The sequence below is a fragment of the Dermacentor variabilis genome, chromosome 4 (assembly GCF_050947875.1).
Source record: "Dermacentor variabilis isolate Ectoservices chromosome 4, ASM5094787v1, whole genome shotgun sequence".
Lineage (NCBI taxonomy): Eukaryota > Metazoa > Arthropoda > Arachnida > Ixodida > Ixodidae > Dermacentor > Dermacentor variabilis.
In genome coordinates, this window is record NC_134571.1 from 17,362,713 (window position 1) to 17,383,513 (window position 20,801).

The following is a 20,801-nucleotide window of genomic DNA, read 5'->3' on the forward strand; positions in this document are numbered from 1 at the left end:
GATTTGTCCCGCACTATTTGCTTAAGAACAGCGACCTCTTTCTTGATGCGAGGGCAGTCCCTAGACGAGGCAGCATGGCACGCATTACAGTTGCCACACTTTAGGACAGTAGCCCGGCACGTGTCCTCCGCGTGAGTTTCAGCACACCGGGGACACAGTAACGAGTTTGGACAGACACCCTCGACATGTCCAAGCCTAAAGCACTGATGGTATTGAAGAGGCTTTTGTGCGAAAGGCCGAACAGGGTGTCGGAATTAAGTGACCGACTTTGACGTGAGATGGTAGGCAATCTCCTTTGAAAATTAGTTTGGCGCAGCGCGAAGTTCCAAGGCGGCTCACACGCGTGATGACAACGCCCTCACTTGCTGGTTTGACGAAGATAGGCAAGTCCGCTTTGGGAATGGCGACATCAATGTCATAAATTACACCTGCTGTGGATGCATCATTCATCGGGATATAGGAACACACTTTGATGCGCCCTAGCTCCGAGATTTGCTTCAGTTTTTCGAGCGCACTCCCGTTGGAAACATCGACTGCGAGGAAATTGTTGCGTGTATTTATCCCAATGTCCTTTATTTCATTCGGCATGACCCCCTCCAAGAAAACAGGCAGTTCTTGCCTGTTTAGTCGGAGGTTGCTTGAGGGTTCCTCGGGTACGAACACGATGGCGTGAGGCCAGCGTTCAGGCCTTGTCGTCAGAGTCGCAGTGCTCGCTTGCGTTGATGTATTCGCGTTGACAGTCCTCCTTCTGGCCCTCTTTCTGCGGACAGTGATGAAGCTATCATCCGACCAGTCTTCATCCGACAAGGAGTACAGCTCAGTGTCCTCGGTGCCACTGACCACGCTTCCTCTCTTCCTCGTGAAAGACGGCTTTGGTGACCTCTGGCCAGGGGGGCCCCTGGAAAGCTCCGCGTCCATGGCCACAAGACCGGGTGCCGAGGCACCAGGAAATTCCGAAGATTTCGCCAGAAACCAGAGAACACAGATAGAAGCGTTCTACTAAGAAGACACTTCGTCGTCGTCCCTTCTCAAGAACTGGAAAAACGCAATGTGGATTAGCTAGCGCTCATCACCCGCAATACCGCGGCAAGCGCCAATCACGTGTCTTCAGGGCACGGACTCGTGCCTGTCGTGTGCTGCAGTTCGGGCGGTGTCCGCGCGCATTCTGCAGTGTTTCCGTTTGTTCGCCCAAGTTCCCTACGCTTGCATACTTATCGCGCTCGTCTCAAACATATTTTGACAATGTCTTCTTTCGTGAAAATTAATTTAAAGAGCTTATTTCATAGACTACAGCATATTTCTCAACGGTATACCGCTACAGTGGCAGCCGAAGAAACCCAGACCAGCCCATTGCGAGCTTTTCATGCGTGGATCTACGCTTTTTAGTGGTAGCTCACGTGAATAATGAAAGCATAACCGCACAAATAGTACATAAGAATCCCTCTTAGAATATCATTTCTGCCGTGATGCAACAAGCATCTCACAAACGCTGACTATATATTACAGCCACAACATACCTTTATTTTAATCCGCTGGAACATGTTTGCTCACGACGAGTAGTTCATGGTATAATATGGAATTCAGCATTTCTTCACAGTAACGATCGGCAGTAACACGAGGATTTAACTAACACTGCAGTTTAGGTCCTACCAGTACCACTTGCTTTTTAACTGCTTCTGAAAATTAGGCTATTCCTCACCGTTAATCTTAAGCGGCGGTAGTTTGAAGTAAAGGTAATTGATGCTTATCTCAGGCTGAAGCATATGAAAAGGAATGCACCAATATTTATTCCCTTTGCCGTGCTACACTTTCAATTCACTTGAGCAACTTACTGGCAATTTTTGACTGAGGAACCGATATGACGAATCTGTTTGGCGAACTGACACAGGCTGCTCGACCCAAATGTTAGAGTCAAATATGCCTTTTGGACCGTATGGCTGCAACGATAAAGAAGCTGAAGCCTCATTCATTAAGGGCCCCTGAAACGGTTCGGACAAATTTTGTAGACGCGTAGGATACAGCTTAAGTGGAACATTCGCACCACAATTTAAGTGAAGCGTTACGTATTAATGGAGCTACAAGCGATTAGAAGCTACCCTCCTCCCTAGCCATGCTTTTCCTCCTCAACTCGCTCGCCGAGCGAGTGGGGCTAAGCTCCGCCTTCACTGGTTCAGCGTCACGATGCGACGTCAGATCGTCCACTTCCGGTTGTTTTGGAGCCCGCCCGCGCGAGACCGCTCCGCTAGCCGCTTGGCCGTCGACCCCAAGCGAGAGCTATCGAAGCAGCGTGCGTTGCGAGCATTCTGTCGTAGCGCCGAACGTGTCTTGTATTCCGGTAACCACAGGCAAGCTGGTCATTTCGGCAAATGACTGCAGGCATAAACTCAAGCTGATGAAGGAAGTTTAGCGTAGACGTACGTGAGCGGCCTGATCGGTCTGCGCGGTCGATACACTTGTTGGTGCAGCGCTTAACCAGCCAAACAAAGCGCTAATATTGCTCTAACCAAGTGTAAAACATTTTAAACATTTATAAAAACAACGTGTTACACTCCTGCGAAAAATACACACCAGCAGCAAAGAAGAATACACTTCGTTGCTGCTACTGTGTATGGTTGAGCTCTGTGCCACCAGGTGGCTGCACCGTGCAGACCATTCGCATTTGCCCTTCTGCTCATCTCATAGCTCATCCCGTTACGGCAAAGTCAAGCGGCCAGACTCTGTCCCCTTGCGCTTGCGTTTTCCCTAATACCGGACTCGGGAAACGCTATTGCGTTAGTAATCTTCCGGTGTAAAGTGACGGCCACGAACGCGCAAATCCTGGCGCCGATCGAATAGCGGCAGTCCGATGCGCAGCAGCCAGTTCGCTCGGACGCTGCCTTGCAGAGGGACACGATGTCGCAGCTTGACATATTGCCAGTCGCTACGTTTGCAGTCCACAAGGCAACAAAGTCGAATCATAGTGCTCGCGAAAGGACTGAGACCGACTCTGACCGCGGCGCTCTCTTCAAAATGGAGTACGTTGTAACACAAGCAGACGACACATGCTGTGTGCCGGAAGTGCTTAAGCGTACTGAAAAATTATTCTTGTGCATTCTCTTTATGTTACTTTCTTTTGATAAAAACAAATTAACTAACATTCAAACTATTACGAAGATCATTTGTTTACCATAAAGTTGGAAAAATTATCGATCACGCGCCCTTGTCAGCCAATCGGATAGCTCGCCCCACTGACGTCGTGTGGGTGATTTCGGTCATATGGGTAGGGGCGGCTTAAAATTCCGCCGAGCAGTGCGCTGCGATCGGCAGCGATGTGCATATTTAAAACCTTATAATAAATTACACGCTTTACGCGGAGCACTTATATGTGTCAATTAATGATCAGAAGGACCTACTCTAACGACTCAATACGTTTGTAGAAAATCGTCAAAAGCGTTTCAGGGTCCCTTTAGTAGTGTCAAAGATATCATTATTCACCGGTGGAGGTAAAAAACCAAGTGAATTCATGTGAAGCTTGTGGTGTCTTCCTTATGAGGCGGGTATGCGAGGTTTTCTTTTACGTACTGACGAAGCGAATGTTTGCATAGTTTGCATAATTAAACAACGCTGGATCAAGAGGTTATTTGAATTTTCATTATCAAGGCAGCCTATGCTGTGCTGTAGTGCCTCAAGTATATTTTAGGCGTTGCAATTGGGGCACTAAAAAATTGCATCATTGTTTAAATTCGAATTTGCCGCGAACAGATGTTTCGAGAACAATGCGTGCCTCGACATAACGACAGTCGGTTGCTGCCGTTGCGTGAGGGGTATGCCATATTGTCGATATAGGCTACCGAGGGTCACTATGAATGCCACAGTTATAGCATATACATAGCGCCAATTGAATGGCTCTCGATATTAACTACGAAACTTTTCTTTCAGGTGATTGCTACTATATGGTACATGTTAATTAACTATGTAACTATTCTACATGACGCGCCGTCGTGTTAGTAGCAATGAGCAATTCGTTTTATGGGGGCCTCTTTCAGGGAGCGTTGAAAGTAGCAGCAAACTTTTTCATGCGAAATGCACGCCCAACTATTTCTTTTACGCATTAATAAAGTGTTCATGTTTGACTAGAGCAACTCACCAGAGTAGTAAGAATCATGATAACAGCTCCACTGGGCAGTGTCATTCTAACATGAATAACGTGTTGACACCAAATAAGATATTTTTTTTTTCGTGTAATATGCGAAGTCTCTCATAGCTAAGTGCTAAGGGAATGTTAAGTGTTTAGCGAAGCATCATACATATCTTTGGGTGTTGAATTTGCAGACATTTTATTTACGCAAAATTTATGGACAGATGCGGCGCATATATGGATTGCAAAACCAGTAGACCCCTTCAACACTATATAGCTTGCGATATCCAAGCCGCACATTTTCTCGGCTCACGCAGTTTTGAAGAAAGAACTGTGGTTCAGGCATGACAGCAGACAGAAGCCGACGTATCCTCCAATGAGCACGGCTCGAGCCACTCACTCACTAGGGAGCGAGCATGCGCGGCTGCCGAGCGAGCCGGAGCGAGCGGCGTCCTGGCCGTGGCGTCACTCGAGAGAGGGCGCCATTCCAACTTCTCGCCGCTAATACCTGCCATTAATTTTTCGCAGGGCCTACGTTGTTTGTGACTTGCGCGCACATCGAAGCTGGAAAGAAAGCTCCTCTACAAGCCGCTATTTCAATTTTCAGTATAAAAGCCAACGGATCCAAACAATCACGAAAACTGCGATCAAGAAGCTGTACTTTCGCCCATAATTATTCACAGCGGAATGCAGAACCTATTGGGGACTCCCGACTAACTGCTCGTCCCCTAGCGGCTGCGCCGAGAAACAGCTCACCCAAGTTAAAGCTTGAAGCTATAGAGGGCCTCCTATCACGGCGTGCGCTCAATGAATGCCTCGTATATAGTTCGCAAATCGTCGTAATGCCGGCGCGCACAAGCCCCGAAAATTTATATATATATATATATATATATATATATATATATATATATATATATATATATATATATATATATATATATGGATGTCGCAAGACTTGAGTACCATTATGCATGTCTTTGTCGTGGAAAGACGGCAATGTATGATTTCATCTTTGTGCGAAAGAAGCAGACAACGCGCATCGGAAAGCGACCTAGATAAGTAACTTTGCATTGAGAGAAGTTGACGACTGACAATACACCGGCTTGTTCGAAACACTTAACTCCGGACTACTTTCTCCCCGGCAAGCAGAAAATTGCTTTCAATATCTTGCTAACATATCAAATCGCGGAGTTTGCTTTGTTTAGGCAGGCGCTTTGCTATATTATAGTGATGTACGTTTAAGATTCATTTGGTTTTGTCGTTTGGAGCTTTCTGCCCCAGCATTAGTGTTACTAATGCTTTAAGAAGCATGAATGTTCTCGCTAATGTATTTTTGTCTGCACGCGCGGTAGCACGAATCATAGACGCCGACACCTAGTGGGGGGGGATTAGGCACCGGGCCCGAGCCCTCTCCTAAGTTTACCGGGGGTGCTGCGCCCCCCTTCCCGGCGATACCGAACCCAAACCATACCCCCCCCCCCTTCACCTTATGACCTAGATGACACGCGGGGCTAGATCACCTAGGTCGCCTGCAGCGCTAGGTCACCTGACCTAGCCGGGCCTGTAAATTGGCCAGCTAGGTCACCTGACTTCTCTCCACATGGTTTCTTTCTTTTGGGTTATGTGAAAGATCGTGTTTACGTGAATGAGAGGGACGTCAGATGAGCTCAAGGATAACGAATCTCTGCCGTAGAATTCCAGCGTCGGTCATCAGGAAAGCCACACAAGATATGATAAAGCGGGCTCAGTGCTGCGTAGCTGCAGAGAGCAATTCGAACACGTCCTCTAGGCTACAGCTGGTGTTCAACGGCACTTACGAATCCATAGATAATAAGGGCACACTGAAATCTGATGGTTTTACATGTGTAAGCATTTCTATCCTTACCGAACAGAACAACCATCCCTCTGTCAGTCCCGCAAGACGATCACTTTCAATACAGCGCCCGCAGCAGCGAGCAAATTCACCTGCTTGCTGTCTCTCCCTTGAGCGCCAATGAAGCAGCTAGAACACAGCGCTCGCGGAGCTCTCAGCATATGCCGCACTCTGCTGCTTCGCATATCGCTTTCAAGATACGGGCCACGCCACCGCGCCAGACTTAGCCGCCGCCGGAGCATAGTCATCACTGTGCATAATGGTTCAGCGTACTTATAAATGTTGCATATATTTCCTTCATTTGCTGGTCATTTCATCCTACATCCACATCTGCTGTGGGCTATCCATAATACCAGTGAATATTGCTTCTACTCACCTCTTCTACGTCGTCTCGTGCAGGTCTCACTCAACAGTTCGGCGTGGCAACCGCGCTTCTCCGCTTCACTGTTTTTTCGCGGTCATTCTCGCAATTATACGAAACACACCAGCATACTACCACGAAACAAGACATCAGTACTACGAAATGCTTACGCATCACTCAGATAAATTCTGGAGAAGAATCTGCGTGGATTTTTTTTTTTTTTTTTTTTTACAGACGTTCTGTGCTGATTGCCAATTCAGCTCATTTACAAGGGTACATTTACTTTTTTGAACGCATCGGTCTTGCCTTTTCACTCCATGTGAGTCGCCCCCCGGTCTGTCTATTTCGCTTTTATTTTTTTCCACGAACCTGTTTTTGCAGCAGATATACACTCATGAAGAATAAAACCGTCACTTTAATTTGGCTTTGGTACGAAGCAAGTTTCTGGAACAAAATATAGCTGTGCGCGCACTCTTTCGATGTGGTGCAAGCAAAGCCGAGATATTGAAACATTCTATGCCTATTAAATTGCCTTTCGCATTTCTTGCGTGGTCAGAGCACCGCTTTGGCTGCGTTATCAATGGGCTTTTGTTATCGATGTGATCAGTCGGCCTCGAGAGACAGATAATAAGTGTGACATGGAAATGAGAGGAAGGAATAGCTGCAAAGCCGCAAAACTTTCTGTTGGTGCTCCTTCCATACCATTATCAAGCTGATGCGCTGTCTCCTCGGGTTTGCAACAGGCAAAGCAGTTGCTTTCAATCAGCTTATTTGAGGGCGCTGCTTTATGATACGAGTGGGAGCGTAGTAATGTGGTATTTTTCATTTTCCGTGGGGTTTCTCCACCAGTTAGAAAAATATTGCACGCGATTAGTACGTCGCTGAAAACACCAAAGTAAGATATCATTTGAGGGTGCCTACAAATGCCTCATTGACAGTTTGGTAATTATGACAGTATTTCTCGAGTTAGGTAATTAATTATAGTTACCTAATTAAATCTCATTGATGGAAAAAAAGCCCCTTCGTTTCCCCCCCCTTCCCCCAGAAAAATTAAAGCTTTCCGCCTATGGCCGAGGGTAAGGCATTAGAACTGAACCAATATTCACCAGCGAAACAAGCTATGTATGAGGCATGTACTGCAACGGGACTCCTCTTTTGCACTTCCCTAAGAACATTCAGAATCATCTAACGCCGCCGCCACAAAGCATGGGGAGGTATTCAACATGCATGGTGCACCAGTGAGTGTAAACACTGAGAAACGTATCATGTAGCTTCCAGGATCCTGACTCGCACTTTTTTCTGGATATGCCGCGCTATCTAGTGGTGCTGCTGAGAAGACATGTGTTGCCTCTGAGAGAAACTTGGCGTGCCGATGCCTGAGAACGCTGAGAATTGTTCCCTAGCTTTCCCCACACTCACTGGCACATACTCAGTGACCCAAGTTGGCGAGACTTTCGTTGAAGAGTGGCACATACCTAATGCAATCATGACACAGGTCCCTAAAGCCTTGGTGTGAAAGGCGTTCATTGAAAAGCAGCACATACCCAGTGCATTGTGCCACAGGCTCCAAATGCATTTGATTGTTGTCCTTTATGAACCTTTGTGACATTGGTTTGATTCCAGTCAGAATTTCAGGGATCTTTTTCATCATTGCAGAGTGACACATACCTAGTTACCCAAGTTGGTGCCAAAGACGTTCATTTAAGAGTGGCACACACCTGCTGGCACATACCCCAAGACCCAAGTTGGCATCAAAGATGTTCAGTAAAAACCAGATCAGACCGAGTGGCACACACCCACTGCTCCAAGTCGACGCCACAAAGTTTCTTCGAACAGCGCTGCCTACCCAGTCCCGCATCTACAGTGACCCATGACAGTATGAAATAGCTTCGTTGAAGAGAGGCACGTATGTACACATTGGTACATATTCAGTGACCCAAGTTGGTCCAATAGTTGGTTTCGAACCCTGTTACTGCAGCTAGCAGCCCGATAAGCTAACCATTCGACCACGAAATACAGTGATCTAGGTAGGCGGGAAAACAATTAGATAAATACGTACGTACGTACATACGTACATAGAGAGAGAGAGATAATTTAATTGAAAGAAGGCAGAGAGGTCGGTCTGAGCTAAAGTGCTCTAGCCTGCTACTCTGCACAGGGGGAGGGGGAACGGGGACATAAAGATGTGATGAGGGATGATGATAACATAGCAAGAGGGATGCGCAAAGGTGAAAGCAAGTTCAACACTCTGATGATAAACATTCACAAATGTCATCCATGAAGCCACAATCAAGTTTCGCATCAAGTCTGTAGTCACCAGTTTGAGTGAACATAAAAATAGAGACGGTAGGACGAAGCTGTTGTGGGCCTCCCCTGCGTGAACAGCACAAGCGCCAAACAAAATCTTTATAGCATATAAAGAGCTGCGATAAGCGGCTCTAGCACGGCGAGCACGTTTAGGGCACTTTTAGCAGCCGGAGTCTTGAGACCACCGAGAATCACGCGCATTGATTCTACTAGGTGCTTCAGCATTTTTTGTACACTCTCCTTCTCATTGTGTTCATCTCCTTGCTTGCCCGTAGTGTCATAGGTCTCATTGGCCCTATAATTCTTGGCTTCATGGCGCAGAGGACCGCTAGTGCCCGCTGGCATGGCTGTGGGCCTAGAGGGCAGCAAAGGCCATTCCGTGTCTGTATCAGCCAGTGGAGGTGAATGTTTGCCGCGTGCTCTCGTCGACCTTGAATTATCAGTAGACGCCGTTACCCTCCTCGATGCACGCACAGGCAGAGGTGGTCGTGATACCTGTGCTACATACATACATACATACATACATACATACATACATACATACATACATACATACATACATACATACATACATACATACACACGCACACACACACACACACACACACACACATACATACATACAAATGGGTATGTACTATTGGCACATGACACCAAGGAGTCACTGCTTAGATTCACATTGGTTAGCTGGTTATTCAGGATTGGTAGCTACAAATATATACATGAGTATATAAATATATACAACTGGTGTCACGGGGCCCTAAAAGCTAGTTAGTTTTTATTGGGATGCACTGATTTGATGTCTCAACCGGAAGCCACATAGATGAGTAATGCCGTGGAACAACAAAATGTAGCTGATAAATATAATAGCATTATTAATGTTCAAGTCCGCAGATCAGAGAACTTTGTAGCTTGGTGTGATCAAGAGAATGAAACATTTAGCTTTTCTTTATGAGTTACAAACTCCACCATAAAACATTACTTACTTGTCCTGAAGCTCATGAATTGCTCAGTAATCCAAATTTTTCTGGCATATATCGTGCGCATTAATAAAGTTTGTATTATTGCCATGAAGGAACAGAGGTGAAGCAAAGAGACTAAGGTTAAAGTTTAGTCTGAGCCCTCATTCACAGTAACCTGCTGCACTATTTGTTCAACAATTATCAGCCAGTCAGTAAGCACTAGGGGCTTCCACTTGCGCATCAACTTGTGGTTCACCATCGAGCAACTGTCGGTGACTCTGTTCTTCGTTGTCCGGGCTTGTTCGAGCGCACTGAAATTGTCTGCATCATTTCACAATAGTGTTACAGGATGGACATCATCACCGTACACTCCCACCAGTTCGGCAAGAATTTCTTTGCCATTGTGTCCTTTAAAATGCGGAAAACGGATCACTGCTCATGCTTCAGCCAACTTTCTCGGTGGACGCTGCAATTTTGGTTTTGATGCCCTAGAGATGTTTTGTAGTACCATATTGGACACAATTTTTACATTCAGCTAAAGCTAGACAGACGTTTGCTCATTTTGATACCAGCGTGTACGCCTGTTCCAAATTTATGGTATTGATAATACAAACTTTATGAATGCCCCCCATGAAGCAATGAGTGAGATAACATTCAGAAAATTGGTGGGAACCTTTTCGACGTGAATAGCAGTTACGTATTTGAGCATGAGTAAGCTTCTTCAAACAGGTCTTAAAACAGGTCCACAGAAATGGCTCTTCTTACGCTTAAAGAATACGTTTTGCAGAGCTTTGAAAATAGCTACTACACAGTCGGCATTTTTATAGACTTTAGCAAAGCTTTTGACAGCCTCAATCACGAAATCCTTATTTGGAAGCTTTGTTTGTATGGAATTCGTGGGAAACCACTAGAATTACTCAAATCATATCTCAGACATTGACATCCGTAGTATGTTTCTATTAATAAACATAACTCGTCCCTCTTACCTATTGTATGTGGTGTGCCTAAAGGAAGTATTCTTGGGCCACTTTTGTCTAACGTTCTTATAAATGATATCGTGACCATAAACAGTGAGGTTCAATTCATTATGTACGCGGATGATTGCACATTGTGTGTCTCAGTTCCTGATATGAATGAACTTGTGCAAAAATGTAATAAAATTATGGCAAGTTTGTCTGATTGGACACAGACAAATAAGCTTAATGTAAATTCAAAGAAAACGAAAGTTCTAATATTTCGCGCAAGAAATAAACCGCTTAGCATTAATCATGCTATTTATTTTCAGAGCCAATGCATTGAACTGGTTGAAGAATTTAAAATTCTTGGAGTATATGTTTCTTCTAATTTACGTTGGAATGCCCATATCAAACATATTTGCGGCAAACTCTCTGTGGTTACCGGTGCTATGGCACGTTGCCGCACATTTCTACCTACAAGAGCGAAACTTCAGATATACTATAGTCTCTTCTTATTGTATATAAATTACTCTTACCTTGTCTGGGCTACAACATCTAAATCTAACTTGCAAAAGCTGGTAATACTTCAAAAGAAAATCGTTCGATATATATAGAGAACGTTAATCGGCTTTCATCAACAAATAATATATTTCTCAAGTACAGACTAAACCGTGTAGATAAATTATACGAACATAGATTACTAGAAGCAATTTACTTCTCATCCGAATATGTTAAGAATTATTTTACATCCCTTGCTCAGCTAGAACTCTGCACTGAAACAAAACATACTACACGAAACCCCAAGGTATGGAAGGTACCATCGTTTCGAAACAATTACAGCCTACAGTCCTTAACACATAATATACCGACTGTACTAAACAAATATAAGCACACAACTAGGCTAAATAAAAATGGTTTGCGTGATTACTTTCCTTCTTTATAGTGATACTTTAGTATATTGCATTCAAGTGTAAAATGTCATTTTTATGCATACGTGCGATGTGTAATGTTTGTTGTGTATAAAGCCTTCAGTGTATATATCATGTGAGTGCTACTGCCATGTAAGGGACCCTGGGCTTCCGTCAAGCTGCTGCAGCAGCTTTACGCACAGATGTCCCTCCAGTTCCTTTTGTTTCTGGTAAATAAAATTGATTGATTGATTGATTGATTGATTGATTGATTGATTGATTGATTGATTGATTGATTGATTGATTGATTGATTTATCGATCGATCAATTCTCAGAGTGGCAAGTGTTTGTGTTCTATGACACAGTAAATGCTTCAAGCATTAAGTGCTTTTCTTTTTTGATCTGAGTGGTCGGACCCAATGGGACTGAATTGGCCAATCAACCCCAATTGTGTCAGAAGAATCAATTGGCCTAATTTGCAATGCAAATGTTTTTCTTTTACCTAGTATATTAGCATCTGAGAGACAGCAATATGTGCTGTCTTTTGCAAATATGTGCCTCTCCCGGCTGTGAACTAGTGATGATAAGTGAGCTTAGCATGATTCACTTCCAACCCAGCTACAGGCTCTCGAGTGGATAAATGAAGATTTGGCAGTTGTGCGAGATAACAATAGTGTATTGAGAGAGACATCAAATGTCATTGCTATTTCACATGGCAAGCATTGAGATTCGTTTTACTAAATATATATATGCCTTTTGTAAAATAATGAAAAAAACCACAGCACATGAAGCACAGTACAAGTGAATACTTGTTTTGTGACTTGTTTTCATTGACTTCTGTTTAGTGCAATGTTTACACAGAGATGAGTAAAGCAGTGAAAATACAAACAGAAAAATACGACGCTTTTATAGCACGACATGCAGTGGTGCCGAAATTGTGTCTTGCCATCAGTGCAAAACCGAGTACACATTTCTTAGTTACAAATATTTTTACAAGGTAGTTCAAGTAATCGGCAATTATATGACAACAGGTCCTCATAGAACAAACAGTAACAAGGAGAAAGAATAAAGCTGTATACACACAGGCAAGTACCTGCCTGCCAGCAGACTGATCATAAACAAACATCTCCACATACGTGGCTGGGGAGGCGTGCAGCTGAACATAGTGTGTTACACAAATGCGTGCGTAATGAGTGTGATGACATTCGTCGTTGTGGTGTGATGAAATGATCAACTTTGCAAGTGCTGCCTGGAAAGTGCTTCTTGGGACAGTGTAGGCCGCCCTGCATTTGTGCTTTCGTTGTCATTGAATCAACTGACTACCCTTCCCCCCAACCACCCAACCATCCAAGGCTGGTCTGGACCACTCATTCGAATAGCTGATTGCACAAGACGTGTTGTTGCACATCACATCAGTGGTGTACATTTAAAGAAGAAAATTTTCAACTGGTACCTACTAGATTATGTGAATGAGCAGGTCATTCTGATTCATCAGAGAAACCCTGGAAACCAACAAAACCCAACTGCTATCAGTTGAGACTGGGCTAATAGTATTTCAGTTCAAACAGTCAAAAGATGTGGCACAGGGCTACCTGACAAAAGAATTTCAAATAATGGGAGAAAGATTGCACTAAATGCCTCAGAAAGGTCATGTCATCATTGGCGTGTTAATATTTTAAATATGATAACGCCATGACAACCATGTAAAGCTGTCATGTGAAGCACCACTAGCCTGCCTTGACATTGATAGATCACCAAGCCGAAATTTCAGTAAAAACCTTTCTGGGCCACTCAAGCTTCCTTTTGTAGTTAAAGGAGTGAATTATTTTCACTGTGCCTTTTTTTGCAAGTATAGATGCCAGACAATATTATTTTCAGGGGCATATTGCTCAGGTACCACCTGACAGAGGATGTGCTTTATATCTTGTCACTAAGAACCACAGCGTGCCATTACTCAAGTGTTATCTAGCAGTGCTTCTTACAACCAAGCAGTACACAATGCAAACTTAAAAATCCCTCATCAGGGCCATAAACTACCACTATTAGCAAGACTGTGCAAACAGAGCTGACATGAAGGCACTGCTCATAAGTCAGAAATTTGAGCAGTCCATTTTTTCTTCTTTTACGCTACCAATACAGAGTATAAATGCCCCACTTTGTGACAAAAAGCCCACATCTATAGAAATGTTCCAGACCACCATGCTCAACATTATAAATGCATTTCAGCCATCAGCTGTTATCTAGCAAAAGACTAAAGAGCTTCGAACCCCTATAGCTTTAAGGGTCTGAGCACAACTGTTTACATGCCCTAGCTAAGCCTTGGGCAAGTCGGAAGACAGCCATGAATAAAAGATAAGATTAGGCGCAAGCTTCCACTTATTAACAGTAGGCCTAAGGTTTATCTAATATATATGGGTACATATGTATATATGACTCTTCACGCAACTTAATATTACAATTTTGTTGCCTCTGTCATTGCCCCTGCTAATGGAACATTCAGGCACATATGCTACGACATTACTCTTACATGAGTATTCCAGCTGCCTTAAGATATCAAAGTTACTACTAGGGAAGAAACATTCTCCTAGCAGACAATTTGTGTAAAATCTTCCCAAAAGTACCACATGGATTCTTTACCAATGTTATGACAAGCATCATCGGGCCTAAGACACGGAACAAAGTCACACAATGTGCACTGTGCTGACATGTAAAGAACTGGATGAAGCGCCCATTGTATAATTAATCCCAACAATGCTACACATAGAAAAAGTAAGTGCTATGTTACACAGTATCGTTGTCTGTCCTTCAAGGGAGGTTTACAGGAATCAAAGGTGGCCAAAAATGTGGTCTTCTGAATTATCTAATTGAAGATTTAAAATTCTATAAGCCAAGCAAGCCATTGCTGAAAGATAACTCCACAAAGTGAACTTCATCCCATTCCATTATAGAGAGGAAACATGATACAACTTGTTCACCACGCACAAACATGGTGCCCACAGAAGTGGTGGAGCAGGTCCATAGGGACGAAATAAGGACAATCTAACAGTGGCTGTTGTGCACAAAGAAACACGGATGGCACTTCAACCCAATCGCAGGTGCCCAGGAATAGCCCGATTTTTTCTAAAACATCAATGTTGGCGCCCGTTACTGAGGGGCCATTTTCGGAGAACGCTGCCTCGGCTACCATTTGCAGCGAGAAAACAATGTTGCGCTAGAACAAGAGCTGGCGCGTTGCACTTGGCCTGCACGGAAGAAGGTGCCGTGTCAGCCGTTGCAAGCAGCCTTGGTGACACACACAACCACATTTCAATGTCTTTGGCACTTGCGGCAGTATGCTGAGTCTCTAGGTGCACAGCACCGGCCACACACCACTTCTCTCTGAGCTGAATCGAAGCCCAGAAAAGACAAACACACACAAAAAAGGAGAGAAACAATTTGCCACCCAATGTGTGGGAAAGGGACAGTCAGGTGTGGGAGTTTCTTGAAGAGTTCTCTGGGGTGGACACCACAGAGTTCAGTCTTAAAAGACTTGGCACAGTCGCACAGTCACCGAGCTTCACCAGCGCCAGTATACCACTGCAGTGGAGGAGGTACCGCGCGCGCTCCCGGTCTCATCACAAGGCCTAATGCTCCCCCTTGTTCGTGGTGGCAGCATTTACTAGGCAATGTCAGGGTCACTGAAAAAGGCTCTCAGGGCACCACAAGCAATTCAAAAGGCCTGATACAGCAGCAAATCAGTCACATTAAATGTCAGACAGTGTGAACACCACCATCAATGTATCTTAAGCTTCTTCCTACAAGACAAAGTCCTCTCTCAGAGACTTTCAATTACCTTTATCCAGTGTCGAGAGATATCAACCTATGTCTGCATATTTTGTTGTCATGCCAACATTCTGCCTAATGCTTCAGTGCCCTCAACAGTATTCTCCTTCCCTTAGCCCCACTGTCATTTTAATACAGCCCTGTTAATCTAATCGAAGCAATATGTGACACACAATATCCACACCATCAATCATCTTGCGCTTTACAAAGCTGACACACATGCCTAATCCCTCGCAGATGTTTATGAAAGTTAAACTGAACATCAATAGCGTTTTGAAAGATAGTTCACTGAGGGCCATGGTAACTTGATAGAAGGTCTTTAGAATGTCAACAAATTTTTTAATGATGGACGTGTCAACTGCCCTGCATTACAAGATCCATGAACAAAACCTTAGCATATCTCTAGGAAATTCCTATAAGAACGAAAACCTGTCTTCAAGCTTAAGAGAATATTTGAATGAAGCTTACACCAAGGAATGTTCCTTTGCTATTGCTAGCATTACATGAAAAGTTGTTTATACTTGAAATTATTTTTTATCTATTATTTAGGTGTTTATCATCAAAAACATGCTTCCTAATGAACTTTGACAACATTGTTAAAGATTTTCATGCAGCTCGATGAATTGCCTTCGCAGGCAGTTGCCGTGTAGTAATTGTCAAAGCTATATTCAAACATGTTGGTTCGGCACCGAAGGTATAAATGTACTTCACTGATTCCCATTAGCCCGAATTTTGCTTTCAGACAAGTCATGATTTAGCTTGCATAACCTGCTACTGTGTATAACCTGCACACCCAGTAACAGCCCTTGGAAACAAAGGGGGAGAATAGTTGCATAGATAACAAAATACAACAATGTTCAAGTTCTCATGTGACAAAGCAAAGCTCTAGAAAGATTTTTGTTTTTATACAGCAATCATCAATGCGCTCACTGCTGCTCTTTGTTCAACTGCAGTGTGAATCTATAGCAGCGTGCTAAGCATTTATACTAACTTTGTTTCAGGTGCAGTATTATAATAATGAGACTTTCACCTTGAATGCGGCTTCATAGTAACATGGATCACAATGCAGTGAAGCCAAACCTAAAGGCAACCCTCAATCATAACTCGGATTCTCCCTTTGTCCTGAACATTTGGTGCGGGTGATATGCACAAAAATATGGTAAACCAACTGCATCTAAGCTGCCTTGGAAGATGCACAATTAGTCAGCATTCAACCAAACGCCACACAGCTATCCCCACTTTCTTGACTTCATACCTGTTCAGTGGCAGGTTGCAAGTAATGAAATTTTTCAAATTCGCTTTCTTTAAATTCAATACACAAACTGACGTGAGGAAGTTAGATTTTAATAGATATGCAAAAAAAATTAGCGACAATGTGAAAAACTGGGTTTACCAGGGAAAGCACACACTGTAACACACTGTGTCCTCTCTTCATTCATCCCATTCCAGCTTCTGCTCACTGCTCTGAAATTCAAATCAGATTTCTTTCACGCAGCAATCGAAAACTTGAGACTATGGAGCCCTGCCTTTGTTACTGTCCTGGCTAACTGCCGTTCTCTCAACACTAGCCTCTGCACCAATAACAGCATACTATGGCCCTCAAGAACAGGTACTAAATGTAGGTGTGGTCATTCGGGTTTCTTTGAGAAATTCCCATTATAATCTCTCATAAAGCTAGAGAGTCAGGTGGAATTTCAGCAGTTATGCTAAACTGTGCGCAAGAAAACAGACTTGCTGTTAAAGGCAGATACCATGCTTCTGACTCACATGAGCCACTTATTACTAACCACGCGCCCTCTAAGCGAATGAATGAGTCGTCTGTGGTGCTCCAAGTGGCCGTTCCCCGTGACCCTGCACCACGGTGAGTTCCCACAGGCGCGATCCGCGAGACCTCGTTGTCATCACACTTGCCACAGCAAGAGGTGGTTGGTGCTGTCGTCTCGGCCGGCGGCCTCGCTCAGTCCGGCGCTGCGGAAGTCCTCGTAGCCGTCGCCACCGCTGATGACCAGCAGGCGGCAGCCTGCAGCCGGTGTGAGGGATGCCCTCCGGCTGGCCATCGAGGCTGCCACCGATGCTGACGTGGCGCCACTGTCACGCGAGCACCGCAGTGACCGGTGGTGGTGGTGCCGGCTCCCCGCGGGCTCCGTCGTCTCCACAGCCGTCAGGAACCGTACGTGGCCCGTGTGACCGTGAGGCACGCCTGGGTGTTTAGAGGCACCATCTGAGCAACCTTGTGCGACTAAATACATTTCTCTATAAAATTTTTGCAGCTCAGTTTGGTCCAGTTTTACCCAACTAAGAATGAATTTCAGCTTGTTTCTTTGTGAACAATTTGCAATACATGTACTGAATACTATAAAGTTAGCTGTCCTGCAAAGTGCCATGCCTCTCAACAATCCTTCCAGGCACCCACTTCTACAACTGTCCAGAACAAATGGGGAATTACATCTATAGCACTCACAAGTTGCCTCCCCTTATCATCAATTAGGGCTAGAAAAGGTTGTCAACTTAGGAGGACTGTTGTTTGATTGGTCGAGATATCCCATGGGATCATAACTGAGGTCACGTTTGAATAAACGCCTTAACAGGGACCTTCTGTCCTTGCTGAAGAAGCTTTGCAATGTAATTGCTACTTTTCCTTTATTTAATTTTTGATAAGCTTTTTCTAACCAAATCAATGCCTTCTGCAAAAGAAAGGGTGTTCCTTATACCCGATGCATTGTGAAGCAAAGGGCGCGAAAGTCTTTAAAAATTCATTTGTTTGGAAAAATTGAGTGTTGTTAATTTAGTACTATTAAAGCTAGAGTGCAAGAAATGATACAAGTCGCTGCCATAATATTACTAAGCTGCAAAAAATGGTGTAATCCTCTACTACATTGATGTGAGGATGTCCACCTGATGTGATGTTCTTTTGTTTATAGTGGAACAGCTGGTGAGGGCAACGGTATTTTGGTAAGCTTTCTGTCTAGCTAAAGTTTACTGATAGGTGCATTCTATTTGTACGGGGTATGTAATCACTGCACTTACTGTTGGCCATTAAATGAAGCCAATTCAAGCTTTAATTTAATTACTAGTTTAGTTATTTTTGGCTGCAAAGGCAGTGCTGGCAGTTTTATTCAACCAGAGTCTGCTGTTTATGCTACTTTTTTACCACAGAGGCTGCAGTTTATGGCTAGGTCTCCTATAGACTTCCTGCAACACCACAGTATATCTCAAGTGATGCCAACCCCTGGACTGATTCAGGAAAGTTGACTCATAACTGGCGAGAATGCAATGAAAAAAATGCAAGGACAAAAAACACACAGTACACAGGATGTTGCTCATACTGATGTGTACTGCATGTTCTTTGTCCTTGTTCTTTTCACACTGCATTCTCACCAGTTAGCGAATCTCAGAATTCCTTCCATGGGTGCACGCCTTGAGCACTCAACTGGCTTCACTTCCACGGATGCTGCATGTGCACAAAGATTAATAAATACAGGTTACTCAGCTGAATTTAGTCAATTAATGGGCTCGTTGGCAATTATAGCAATACATGTACTTTTGATGTCGGCTACTGCTGTAAATTCTGGCCAGCATAAATTATATAATTTCATTATAGAGTAGACGGCTCAGTGAGATGGCCCAAATTTATTGCTAAGAAGCGCACACCAAATAGGATATAAAGAAAGAAAGGCATGGAATTTTATGTCAAATCTCCTAATTCTAACAATTTGAGTCCGTATGCCCACTGAAACACTCAATACGACTTTTCATGGATTTCATTAAGCTACACTATTCGTGACTTGTCAACGACTGCCTATTACACTGCACTGTTCTCGCACGCCACAAAGCTGAGCGGCCTTACCGACAATGTTGGGCGGGCTACCCAAACGACTGGTGTTCGAGGTGAGGTGGGGGAGGGGGAGGGTGAGCAGCACACCCGCACTGGTGCCAACCCAGAGCAGGTCCTTGCAGGCCAGCAGGGCAGTGACTCGGAGGCACGCCGCTTTGTGCTGTCGAATTATGTCATCACATGCTGCAACACAGAAGGAAGAGAACTGAGCCCACAGTACGCCAGTGCACTTGATAGGCGTGCAGTGTGAGCTATGTATATTCACATACACATCTATATATATTCATGATCATAATTATTTTTATGTGACAAAATACCGAAATGTCTATACAGCATAGTGACCAATAGTGAAAGAGTAGTAGTAGGATTATCAATGATGATGCCACTGTTGTGATATAATGGACAAGTGCCTACATCTTGAATAATAAATGCTTCAGCAAATGAATTTATACTATATAATATGAGAAAACAGACGAATAGAAAAACCATAATGCCACAATGCTATTTCATTTGATATTGTTAACATATTGCCACATCCTATATGGTCGCCACGGGTATGTGCCAGGCGATGAGAACGACGCTGAAGTAGCGCGCGAGTGGAAAAACAGAGACGACAACGACGTCGTGGTGACTGCTCTGGTAAAGTGCTTTCATATGTCCTCTACGCCGGCTTTCCCGTCTCCTACTAGGCTGCGACACTGGTGGAGGTGCGGGGTAGGATTGCCTCATGCTCGGCACCCCTTCGCAGAGCCATACCTCGAAAGCGGAATCACCTTCGTTTGTCGAAACTCCTATTCACCGGTACAGTCGCCGCCTGCTAGGCCTGACGCCCGAGTTCAACCCTTTGCAGGACCCTGCTGGAACGCGTCTACCTACTTCCACCATGGCTACTGCAACTCCATCGCAGGTGACGCTGCAGAATCCTAAGATACCAGAAAGTTTCCATGGCAACGCTTTTGAAGATGTCCAAGATTGACTGGACCAATTTGAGCACGTCGCCAGTTATAATGACTGGGGCTCCCAGCAAAAGCTCTCTAACGTCTATTTCGCACTTCAAGACAGTGCGCGGACGTGGTTTGTGAACCGGGAGAGAAGTTTGACCACATGGGATGCCTTCCGCACCCAGCTGCTAGACACGTTCACTAGTACCGACAGAACAGACAATGCGCAGTGCCTACTCGAATCCCGTATTCAAAAACCAAACGAGAGCATTGCCATGTTTGCAGAAGACATGGCCCGCCTTTTCCGCAGAGCAGACCCTGAGATGGCCGAAGAAAAGAAGTTGCGCTATCTCTTGCGCGGAGTCAAGGAGGAACTCTTTGCCAGGCTCGTGAGGAGCCCACCGACGACAGTGGCCGAATTTACCAAGGAGGCTACCGCTGTAGAACGGGCACTACAGCAACGGTACCACCAATATGACCGCAAAAGCTCGCCAGTGGATACTTCTATTCTACCTGAGAGCTGCAGCACGTCTCTGCGTGAAGTAATCAGAGATTGTGCGAGAGGAGATCCGGCAGCTCGGGATCTCTCCCATGGCACCAGCGGTGGCTTCTGTCGCTGATATTGTTCGGGAGGAAGTTCGAGAGGCCTTTTCGTCGCCCGACTGGCAGGCGGTGCTGTGACGATTAACCTACGCGGAAGCTGTCTGTCGTCCACCTCC

At 44.5% G+C, this 20,801-nt stretch overlaps 1 protein-coding gene across 1 annotated transcript in view; it reads right to left on the reverse strand.

Annotated features, from left to right (window-relative positions):
• Window positions 1-12,290: 12,290 nt before the first annotated feature.
• Window positions 12,291-20,801, reverse strand: part of LOC142578721 (rho guanine nucleotide exchange factor 17-like) — a 247,716-nt gene continuing 239,205 nt past the window's right edge. The window contains exons 23-24 of the mRNA XM_075688231.1: window positions 19,154-19,324; window positions 12,291-17,506 (exon numbers count right to left, since the gene is read on the reverse strand). Of these exons, the coding sequence (XP_075544346.1) occupies window positions 17,208-17,506; window positions 19,154-19,324 (470 nt within the window). The 3' untranslated portion in view covers window positions 12,291-17,207. The remainder of the gene's footprint in view (window positions 17,507-19,153; window positions 19,325-20,801) is intronic.